Source organism: Mirounga angustirostris, unplaced genomic scaffold, assembly GCF_029215605.1.
Source record: "Mirounga angustirostris isolate CCGP_5_RB_7025 unplaced genomic scaffold, mMirAng1.0.hap1 SCAF_2, whole genome shotgun sequence".
Lineage (NCBI taxonomy): Eukaryota > Metazoa > Chordata > Mammalia > Carnivora > Phocidae > Mirounga > Mirounga angustirostris.
Window position 1 is genome coordinate 123,934,218 of NW_026991710.1, and position 12,176 is coordinate 123,946,393.

The 12,176-nt window shown below is 40.3% G+C and overlaps 1 protein-coding gene across 8 annotated transcripts in view; it reads left to right on the plus strand.

The window, feature by feature from the left end:
• ARHGAP10 (Rho GTPase activating protein 10) overlaps positions 1–12,176 on the plus strand; it is a 316,951-nt gene that overhangs the window by 95,730 nt on the left and 209,045 nt on the right. For 7 of the 8 annotated variants that reach the window (XR_010409585.1, XR_010409584.1, XR_010409583.1 and 4 more), the window contains one exon: positions 8,740–8,811. The exons of the other annotated variant lie outside the window; for it this stretch is intronic. Coding sequence is in view for 4 of the 7 variants with exons in the window: in XM_054508716.2 (XP_054364691.1) it covers positions 8,740–8,811 (72 nt within the window). In the remaining 3 variants the exon portion in view is untranslated. The remainder of the gene's footprint in view (positions 1–8,739; positions 8,812–12,176) is intronic. 8 annotated transcript variants of the gene reach the window in all.

Sequence of the window (12,176 nt, forward strand, 5' to 3'; positions counted from 1 at the left end):
CCTTTTTTTTTTTTTTTTTCTTAACTGTGTAAAGTAGGTAGAGAGAGCAAGCATTATTCCTTTTTTAAAGTTGAGAATACTCAGGTAACAAAAGAGAATTGTGTTTTCTCTGGTGTAAAACCAGAACTGGTTAGGACCGAGCCCAAATGACAGAACTTACTTGTCACTGTGGCAGGGCTCTGTTAGCACGACCAATTAGATGTTTCATTTCTTCTCAGCATCCCAGGTCTTTTGACTTCTTTCCCTTATTATTTTAGGTATTAGAAAAATAGCTTTGTTGTGCATTTTAATTTTCCTATTAGGACCCGAGTTTAGGTTGAGGGGGGAAGGCACAGTCCAGGGAGATCCTGGCTAGATGGAGAAAAAGATCGCAAAGGATGAGTGTGACAGGGGAGTAATCTAATTCATGAAAAACGATCTGGTTTAATTAGGAGAAAAAACTTTAGGAATTGAGATGGATAGTACTGAAAGCATTTTGACAAGACTGTTGAAAGTTCTGCAGTTAAAAAAAATGTGAATCCTATGTTAGTCCAGATTCTCAGTTGCAAGGCCTAAGTATTCTGAACAGAAAGGGAATTTATTTAAAGAATACTTGGTAGGGCACCTGGGTGGCTCAGTCGGTTAAGCGTCTGCTTTCGGCTCGGGTCATGATCCCAGGGTCCTGGGATTGAGCCCCGCATCGGGCTCCCTGCTCTGCGGGAAGCCTGCTTCTCCCTCTGCCTGCTACTCCCCCTGCTTGTGCACCCGCACACTCTGTCTCTCTCTCTCTCACTCTCTAGCTCACAAATAAATAAATAAAATCTTAAAAAAAAAAAAAAATAGTTGGTAGCTTGCAGGATCTTTATCTGGATCTGGGAACCAGGAACAAAGCCCAGAGTTGCTCTTGCAGAGCTGGGCGTGGAGAAGACCGTCACCACCACTGCTGTAGGGTGTACGTAACAGGGCATGTCCCGGCAGCACCGCTGCCCCTGCTGGTGGTTGTGGAACTGCTCCTTCTGGAAACGATGCGCTACCACTCACCATCTCATTAGTGGAACTCTGGCCAGGTCCCACAACCTCACTACAAGGGGGCTGGGAAAACAAGTGTCTGTCATTCCCAGCTTTTATAGTGGAAGGTGGGCTGTGCCTCCTTTGGTAGGAGAATTCTCAAACATAGGAAAGGTGTTTTAAGTGTTATGTATCGCAAAGGGCAGATATACCCTACCTATAATGTTATGCCTGATTATATGGCAACACCATTTTCCTATGAGAAGATTAAACAAAAAATGTTTTGGGATGGTTTGAATGGACACACATGCCTTAAGCATGTGATTATCTAGTAGACATACATATACATACCTACAAGTGTGTCCATTCAAAAAAAGGTATGTGGCTGTATTTTAAAATCAAATTTTTAAAGATTTTATTTATTTATTTATTTGTCAGAGAGAGAGAGCGAGAGAGCATGCATGCTCATGAGCGGGGAGGGGAGACGCAGGAGTAGGGAGCCCGATGTGGGGCTCGACCCCAGAACCCTGAGGTCATGACCTGAGCCGAAGGTAGATGCTTAACTGACTGAGCCACCCAAGCATCCCTAAAATCAAATTATTGTTGAATCCTTTAGATTTTTTTCCCCACTTATTTCATAAAAAAGTTATTCCAAGTCTCGACCGCTTTTATGTTAGTATGTTTATCACTGATATACTCTGAATTTTTCAGGACAGCTGTCCAGAGTATTTCATGGCCCCGTTTGTCTGAATTGAGATACGGCACCTTTAAAAAAAATTTCTTTCTGATGATTTCATTGGATATTTTATCTTAAGCTACAGATTTGCAACAGATTTGGACAGTCTCTTTTACAGGTTTTATAATACAGATGTATTTTTAAGACTTAATCACCCAGCTTGTTTCTTTTAAAGTGATCTTTACAAAAGCACCAAACACTTATAAATTGAGGTTTTCTCCAGAATAACTACATCTCTTAAATTTCTTAGCTTCTTGTTTTTGTAACCCAGACTTCTTTGTGATCTGCGGCATCTGAAACTAGGTGTGATTGGGGCCCTTTCAGACTAAGATTCCTCAAGCAGTTCTTTGTTGATCAAAATAATGGAAAGTCTCCTTAAGGAGACTGTGAGAATTCTTATATAGGGTTAAGTTCCTTTTTTTCCTTTTTTTTTTTTTTTCCTGAGAGACAGTTTTGGGAAAAATACTTCTTATGTTCATATATATATATAAAATAATAGTTCCTTGGCACCCTTTCTTGAGGTTCTGTTTCAAGAAAAAAGTAAGAAACATGTCTTTGATGCATGGTTTCTTTGCTGTTATTTTCGATATTGGAGTTGGAAAGTAGAGTTTTCCTTTAGTCTGATGAAATGGGAAGTATCTGGAAGGTCATGGGAGAAAATAGTGGAAATTCTCCTTTGCTCTCAGATTATGCATTCCTCTGGGGTCAAGAACACTTGGAATCCAGGCTTAAAATAACAAGGGCCATGGGGAACAGACATAATTCCTTCTGTTCCATTAGACTCCGTCTATCCTTGTTAGTACTGAGTGATTAGAAAGGCATGGTTTAGTACTTACATGGACTTATTCACTGTTTTATCTAGACTGAGACTTGAAAACATTGTTATTAAAGATCTCATAGGATGTAGTTTTGCCTTTTTACTGAATATGGGTTTCTAGCCCCAAGCCCCATTTTCTTTAGATTTAGAATCAGAACTTAGCCTTCGATACCAAATGGGGAAACTTAAAGCGACAGCAGAGGTTCCTCTCCAAAGCAGAGTCTGATTCTCTGCTGGTCAGCTGTCCGTTGTTAACAGATTTCTCAGCTACTGCTTGAACGGTGGAGACAGGCAGAGATACCACCCTCTCTTCTCTTTTCTTTTTAGACATTTAAGTTCTCACCTCCAGATACCTAATAATAGGGATTTCAGACTTGACTAGTTGGAGAACTTTTAATCCCCCAGGCTGTTATAAAATAATCTTGTTCTTTTACTTTGAATTGTGAAGTTTTAATGGATTCTGTGATTGGCCAATCACATGAAATGTAGCTTGTATTTCTGCTTCTCCCAACTCATGTAGAATCCTAGAGCTGGGTAAGACCCCAGAGGTCTCCTAGGCCAGCTCTCTCTCAATGCAGGCCTCTGTGGTAGAGTATCCCTCGATATCAGTTGTCTAGATTGTATTTGTTGGTGTGAAAAGAGCTAGAGGTCATAGTTTGCCTGCTCCATGAAGGTCTTACTGACCTCCTCTTGATAGCGAACTGAGAATCTGCTCTACAGCTTCTCCCCACTAGACCTGGTTTTGTCTTCTCTAAGTAAATCAGAATGATTTCTTTCTTCTTTCTTACAGCATCTATTTAAATATTTATGGGTAGCTTTCATGTTCCCTCTGAATATTCTCTTCCTCCCCAATTCCATCGAACACCTCTGGTTTTCCTATTCCTTCTAAACTGTTTTAACATTCTGGGCACATTCCTGCTTCGCTCCAGTTAGAAAATGTCCCTCTTAAACCACAGTACCCATCCTATTGAGATAGGTTCTGATCTTATGGGACACAGTTGAATGATTGCCTTGTTTGGTTTGAACATAGACAGTGTATGTGTTCATTCTTTTTTAGGGCCACTTATGACTCCTTTGACTCATGCTGGACTTTCAGTTAACTCATTTTTAGGGACTAAAGCCCTTATTAAAGCCTGCTATTAAATTCACATAAATTGTTGTTAAGATAGTTTTACACTTGAACAATTGCCTCTCAGTGTTGAAACCCGCTGTATTGCTTATCCTGGCCAAACTCGACAGCATCACTTTTGAATCCTTCTTTTCAGCTGGACAGCTACTTGAACTGTGATTCTCTCATCCAGCATTCAACCTTTCCTCCCAAATTTTGGTACCCTGCAAATATGGTAAATGTATATTTAAAAAAATACATACAGTCTGTTAAGAGTAAGTAGAACCTCTTTGGCCATGATACTTGAGATGATTCTCTCAGTCAGGGTTTAGCCAGCTGTGGCCTAAGCCCACCTGGCCTCCTGTATTTGTAAATACAATTTTGCTGGCATCTAGCTGTGCTCGTTCACTTATATACTGTTTACAACTGCTTTTGTGCAAATGGCAGAGCTGAGTAGTTGCAACCCAGCTTTTTATAGGAAAAAGTTGGCTGACTCCTGCCCTAAGGCGAAAGCAGCTGGTAAATGAACACGTTTTATGTTCATGTAGATGCTGCATTCTGTTTCTAAGCAAGACTATCCAAAACCCTTTCCAAGGCTCATTAGTCAAGGCTTTTTATGACTTCTTTTTGTGGCTTGTTCAAGTATTTTATGGGGAAAAATATGGTTATATAATCTTATTTGTGGATTCTAAAATCACAGTCTATATTTGCTTTTTCTTTTTCTCTTCTAATGTACTAGTATTTGAAAGCTTATGTCCGTGTTACTACTTCAGCTGTCTCTTTCAAATTGGGGTACTGTTATCACCAGAAATTTCCTTTAGGGTTTTAGGGGCAGTCCTTGATTTGGTATTCATTTTTCACTGGGGAAGAAGAATCACATTTTGGCATTAGAACGTTTTAGTAACACTCATTACTAACAAATATAATACTTCTGTGAAATTTATAAAAGGAACTGAGAGATTCCATGGAGTCTCCAGTCTATTTTGAGAAAAAGAAGAAAACAATCCTCATTGCTCAACCAGCATTGCCTTGCTGAAGATTTAGTCGCCACTCTGTTATTTTGTTCTTGAACAGAATGCTTAAGGTTCAGTTCAAAAGTTACATAACCAGATATTTTAAAGAAAAAAATGATAATTTTAAAGAAAAAACTTTTAATCAAAAAATTTTATGAAAAAATTGGATATAGTGGTATCAGAACCTTTCCTTACTCTGGATATTTCCTTGTTAACCTGCAAACAGTAAGACAGAAATCCCATATATTCTTGTCCTACACTAGTGTTAGACCTTGGGAGTCAGATATTGCATCAAATTAATTCTCCAAGTGAAGGACATACTTAATGACCTAAAATTGCTCATGTGTAATCTTTGTGGCCTGGTCCTTTTGTGAAGCACAATGTTTCCTCCACAGTATAGAGTTTTAGGACTCACATTTTAAAAGGCCTTTATATGTCTGTGTTATTAATGCCTATATCTAGCGTTTACAGGGCATTTCCTACGTCCTACTCTGATGGTGAATGGAGCCAGTTGGATCTCTTCAGCCTCCTCTGCTTATTTTCAGCTTCTTCAGCTGCGTTAGTGACACCAGGATTGCTTGCAGTTCTGTGTCCTGAGGTTGCCATTTCCCCTCCCTCTTTACTCTTAACTCTTTGCCTGAAGAACTCCGATGCCCTGTTTCGGGCTCAGGTCTGTTTTCTCCCCTTCCAGAAGTCTTCTCTCACCCAGTCAGCGTCTTCTGTGCAGCTTGCCTGTGCAGTGTGATGCTGGTACATTTAGATCTCCTGGAAATGCTCTTCCCTGGGATGAACCTCACTGCTCACCTGCTCCCTGTGTTGCTAGAGAAAATCTCACAACTTCACAGATTCCTGTTTACTTATCTAAAGGGCCTGCAGGCTTGCCTAGGAATGTTCATGTTTCTCTAGGAAGTGCCCTACTCACTGTTTGAAGATTCTTTCCTTCATTCTCCTATTCAAACTTTCTCCTATGCTCAGACTCTCTTATAAGTGGCCTTGCCTTGTACTTCATGGAAAAAAGAACCATCAGGTAGCAGGTCCCCCAGCCTCTCTTCATGAAATCTGCACGCTCATTTGTACTGATACTTGTGTTCTCCTTACATCCTGTTACAAGGGAGGGAAGGAGCCCTACTCCTGTGACAAGACAACACCCATGTGTGGGCAGCATCTCATCTCCTCCCACATTCGAAAATTTGAACCATCTTTTCTGGATTCTTCATGTGGGCATTTAGATGTTTTACTACCTTTGCGGTGTCTCCTAGAATCTCAGATTTAATGTAATTCCTTAGTGCTTGCTTCCAGTTGCTTCTCAAAATTTTCCTATTTCAATAAAAGGTATTCTTATACAGTTGCTCGTGGCAGAAATCTGGGAGTGACCCTGGAAACGCCTCCCTTTCCCACATTCTGTCTATCACCAGTTACTTTGATTCCACCTGCAAATATCTCTGAAAACGGTCTCCTCTCAATTTTTATTAGCATGACCTTATTCCAACCCCGAGAGAATGTGCCATTCTAGAAGCCTCCTAGCACATCTTTCTCCTTCCAGTTTTCCTCACCTCTAATCTCTTTTTCTCAGAGAAGCCAGAGTAATCTTTAAAAGATCTAAATAATCATTGTATTAGTTCCCTGCTTAAAACCCTCCAGTGGCTTTCATCATGCCCCAAATAAAAGAACTCTTTGCCTGGGCCTACAGGGCCCTGCATGTTCTGGTCCCTTGCCTTCACTCCTCCCTTTCCATCCACTTCTTTGTTCTTTATGCCCCCAGCCACACAGGCCTTTTGCTAGTTACTGTAATACACAGATTCCTCACCTTAAGCCTTTTGGACTCTGCTGGCTTCAGGCTGGAAACCATTTCCCTTCCTCTCTGCACCCCTAATCCCTGCTCATCTTTCAGATCTGAGCTTAAATGTCATTTCTTGGATGGAGCTCTCCTGAGTCGTTTTTTCCTTATAAATCCTCTAATAAATTCCTCACCTTAGCCCTACTTTTCTCCATATGAAGGGATTACTAGAATTTACTTATGCATTTACACATTTACTTATGCATTCACTTGTGCAACCTGTGTCTCCCGTGCTAGACAGTAAGTTCCAGGAGGGCAGAGACTGTACTAATTTTGTTCAGAGTCGTGTCACCAGCACCTGGGGCTGAATGCTCAGCAAATACTTGTTTCATGAAATACAAGTTTATTGAGATGGCTGCTTGGGACGGGGAAGTCCCCATGTGGTACTTTTAGGCTCATACTTACATGGTTTTGAATCTCTGCTTCTATCTTCTATGCACTTGAGCAGCTCCTAGCCCCTGTGTTCCCAGCACGTCATGCTGGGCTGACTTCTTTCTTGAGTGGGCCAGCCACCATGGAGGATGTATGTGTGTATATACACTCGCACACATGTGTGCGTGTGTATATATATGTTTATATGTAGGTTTATGTAGGAACACGATGTGGAAGCTAGGCAGCAACACTAGTGCTCATAGAAATGTGCCTTAAATTATTTTGAGATGTTGTGTGTGAGTTGGATCACTTTGAAAACGTATGGCAGACCCTCTCCTATCTGCTGGAGGCATTCCATATTGTTCTGAGTGGTTGGGAATTCCTGGTATGTGCTTTGTCCTTGCTCTGTTCTTTAGTACAAAGGATTTTCTGGTTTGCCATTGTTGTAGGTCACACGGTCAACAATGTAAAGAGGATAAAATTAAGGTATTTTGAAAAGGATCCCTTTTCCTTGACTAGTTGTTGCTGTTAATTCTCTTAGTTCCCTATTGCCCCAGCTCCTTGATACCTAAGTGACAAATTGTCAGGGTGGGAGTGAGTAGAACCCTAGGAAGAGAGTTCAACTTCTAAGCCTCTCAAGTAGGCACAGTCACTTTGAGGATTCCCTATCTCACAGTATGAATGGTCTCTTTGGGAGAAATCCTTACCTAATGGAACATTGCAAAGAAGCCTTTGGTTAAATTCAGAATCCTTTCTTTTCCTTTTTTTTTTAGAAAAAAATTTTGAAGATTTTATTTATTTGAGAGAGAGATTGAGCAAGAGAGCATGAGGGGAGTGAGGGTCAGAGGGAAGAAGGAGAAGCAGATTTCCCACTGAGCAGGGAGCCCAGCTCAGGGCTGGATTTCAGGACCCAGAGATCATGACCCGAACCGAAGGCAGATGCTTAACCGACTGAGCCATCCAGGTGCCCCAGAATCCTTTCCTTTTCTAAGTCATTTATGCTTTCTATAATTTAAAGCTTGGATTTCTAGGGGCTTTTTTTTTGTAAAAAAAGGAATGGCACACTGTTGTATTTTGAGGTTTCCTTTTCTATCCTGAATATTTTTGATCTCCTGGAAATACAGGATGAGAAAACCACTACCCACCTGCATATTGTTAAATGCATTTTCCTTAGGTAATTATTCCCTTTTGTTTGTATTTTTAGCATTGTTTTTTGTATATTCTGTCTTAAAATGAAAAGCCCCAAACCAGTCAATATAAGAATGAGTGCAGTTGTGGTTGGACTCTGTGTATGGCTCCTAGCATGTTGACTTTCCCCTTCTGTAACTGTTTGCCAGCACCCCCAATGTTTACTTTGTTGTGACTGCTTTGCTGATTTACCTTACATCCTCAGGAGGAATTTTCAATAAGACCAAGTGTATTTAAACTTGTAGCCACAGACCTAACCCTTTACATAATGTAGTCTGCTAACTAATAAAGGAATGTAGTTGACTTGTAAATTCCTGAGGAGGGGGAGGGAAAAAAATCTCAAACAGAAGTGTCCTGTTAATGAATGTGATAGACCCCTTTGTTGTTTAAAGACAGCCCTCTTGCTCTTTCCCAGAAGAAAGAGCTGTGTTGGGGCTGCTTGTTGCACATTTCACTGGCACTCTGCCCCACCTCCTCTTCCCTGAAAATATTTACGGAGATCTAGCGTGTTAATAAATTTAGAAGCGATTTAATGTTTGCATTGGCAGGGTGAGATAAGGTAGTTAAAATATGTTGTTCATTTTATTTCTGGGTGGGGTCGAAGAGGGAAATGAAATACTGATTTTTTTCCTTTAGGGAAACCTAATACTGTGTTCTTTTGTTATCATTCTTGTTCTCTAGGCATTAAGTGTAACTGAAACCCTGATTAAACCCTTGGAAAAATTCAGAAAAGAACAACTTGGAGCCGTAAAGGTTTGTGTCTAATTTGAGCGCACTTGTAAGCGGACGATGGCGGTGCCTCCGCTATGTCTAGTGTATGCTTAGTTGCATTTGGCAGCTTTGAAGGAGATGCTGGAGTAAACCATCTGCTGTTTTATGTTTTCAATGTGCTTTTTCCCCTTTGGGCGATATGAAATTGTAAACAAAACAAAAACACCTGGGCAGGATTGTAAAACCTCTAGTCGTCTTTGGCTACACCTTCCGACACCGGGTTTTGAAAACATCCTTAACCAAACAGCACGTTCACTCGGAATAGAAGCATTTTACCTCTGTAGGGAATGCAGTTACTTCCTTGTATGCCTCAGTTTTATTGGAGGAGTGTAGCAGGACGTGAGGGTTTAAGATCAGAAACGCAGCTACACCATGATGCCATTGTGAAACTAGGAAGAGAATATTGGGTTATTGGGATGTAATTTCCTTCCACTGAACACAAATTTACTGAGCTTCTGTTATGTGCCAGTATTGTTAGGTGTCGGGGATTCAAAGATGAGTGACCCACAGGCTGTGCTCAAGGATCTGGGAGTTAGCCAGGATTCCTGGGAATAATATGGTGACTTGACCACAGGGAGCCTGGGATATATTTAGCAACTTCTAAAGTTTGTGAACTGAGCTTTGAAATTATCCCAGGGAAATAATTTCCACCAACCTTTCCTGAATTTTATGTATTCACTTGAGGGACAAAAAGTAACATTCGTGTGTTGACTATTTTTGGCCTGGCCCAGAAGAGAATAACATCAATTTTAGGTAGAGAAGAGAGTTTTTATATTTGTATTTTCCTCCCCTACATGGCTTGGGGATGTGATGCTTTTTTCCCTTTATCTTCCTAAACAAAATATTAAAGTCCTTTTGTACAAATAAACATTGTGGCTTCTAGGGCTGTAGCTATAGAGTTGGGCCCAAAGAGCGGCAGCTTTTTAGTTGCTATTTATAGAATCAGTTCTCCTTAAGTGACTTGTTAAAATATTAGACACTTCCTGTTGGCATACTATTTTACCGTTTTTAATGAAGGGCTGTGTTTTGAGAGGGGTTAGTGGGGGTACCCTCCAGGTCCTCTTCCTGGGATTGTTTGCGGAGCTGCACGAGGCTGACTGTGTCTTCTGGCTTTGCAGTAGGTCACTGGAGGTCTGCTTTCACACCTGTGACCTTGGGCAAGTAACTGCCTTTAGTTCCTTATCTGTAAAATGAGAGACCTGGGGATCTGACTGCTCTACTTTGTAGTTTATGATTCTGTTTTAAATCTCGGACATCTTGGTTCTTTCTTTTTTTATACTTCATTGGTAGGTATGGAATGTAAATAGTGTCCATTTATTATTTTTCTTATTTTAATTGGGTGAGGGTGGTGGTGAACGAGGATATATTATGGAAATGAAAAATGAATATGACTTAATATATTTTCTTTTTATTTGCCATACACCCTACTGGTTTTTTCGTTTGTTTTTTGTTTGTTTTTTTTTAAAGTAAGCTCCATGCCCAGTGTGGGGTTTGAACTCACAACCCTCCCAGACCGTGCTCTACCAGCTTGAGCCATCCAGGCAGCCCCCTACTGGGTTTTCATAAATTTCTGACCTGAATTTGCTATTGATGGATGACTCCTCCCTCTGAAACTTTCCCCATTTCTGATGTTATACTTGTTCAGGGTATATCCTGTAAGTACCTGGCAGGATAGATTGCCATATTAAAAGAAGAAGTTATTTTAGTAGTTTTAGTCTATGCCTTGAGTTGTTTAGTGGCCAAATTCCAACCTGAAGTCTCTCTCTCTTTTTAAATTCCTTTGTTGTTCTCCTGGCTTTAAGTTTACAAAGGATATATCCCATGTTTTTGTTCTGTATAGTATGCGTATTGGCTGTCGCATCATTGATACTCTTCGAGGAGGCCAGTCCTCATGGGTCACAGGGAGAAGCCCTTTTTTTACTGACAGTTTTATATGTTATAATAAAGAGTAGAGAAAGGTGATTTTCTAGGTGACATAGTGCTACATAAACACCTGTTTCATTAGATTGTTCAGTTTTTTAGAGAAAAGACTGTGCTTTCCTTATTTTCTACTAGCTTCCACTCTGCCTTAATACATAAGGTATCTAATTAAATAACCTATTCTGATAATTCTAGAAGAACCTGGGGAGGGTTTGTGATCTGGATACTTGATTTTCTACGTCTGTGCTTCCTAAATATTTAATCATGTTTTGACAAACATATTTTTGTTTCACTGGTTAATTGGGATACTTAAAAATAACTTTATTCTCATAGATAAAAGGTCTTTTTTTAAAAACAGAATAAAGCTTGCTTTTTAAATTTTTTTTATTTTTGTGGGGATTAAAACAAAAAAAAGCCTTTAAAAGTTGACCATAGCAGAATGTTTAAAATATCCTTGTTAGGATGTTGATCTTCTCTTTCTCTTCTCCTTCCCCACCTGGCGTATCCTGCTGTCTGCCTTTTCAACTAGAGCTCTTTCTGTTCCTTTCAGTCTTGGTTTCTCCAGTTTCCAGAATCCTAGTGACGTGTTCATATGGTGGTTTTCGTGTGATCTAAACTGCTAGGTGGTTTTTGCAAGTTGGATTTTTTAAAAGCCCTGAGGTGGTATTTTCTACCATTTGCCTCTGTTTGGATATGTTCTTCTTCTGTCCTGTTTGGTTTGGGCTTATTCCTCTGTTCTTGGAGGTTCTGCTGATTTTCTCGCACGCTTGCCAGCTCCTCTCTGTTGGAAAAATTCCATTTCCCCTCGCAGGACACCCATCCTTCTGTGCTGTGTCACATGAGGTGACTCGTCAGAGTTCCCTTCAAGGCCTAGATCAGTTTTTACTTCCTCTGCAGCTCTTTCCCCTTCCCCGGGGCTTCTCACTTCTCACTTGTGTCTGCACAACCCTTTATCCGTAGCCACTGCCCATTAAATGTCGAATTAGCCCCAGAGGACTAGTACAGGTACTGAACAACGTAGGAGCCTAGTCGGTTGTGTAAAATCTCCAAGAAATACCCCAGCTTGCTAAGACAGTGGGAGAATTAAAAATTGCTCTTTTAGGTATTTGAGCAATCCAGTAATGACAACATGGCTTCTAACAAGGGGCAGCATGCAAGTGTCAAGTAGATTCAATTAAACTATATTGATAATAGAGCCTATTCAAATGCCAGGTTGGAAAGAGCCCATTACCATTTTATTCCATGGAATAAACAAATGTAACCTCAAAGGGTTGAAAAAGATGTTCACTTCATATATTAAAACTGCCTCAGCCATTCACTGACCCTCATGCCAAATGTCTTTTGTGTTTCTAAGACTAGATATCTAATGACTGAATGTTTAATAAAAGTTGATTTCCCAAGATTCTGTAAATGACTACAAAATATGG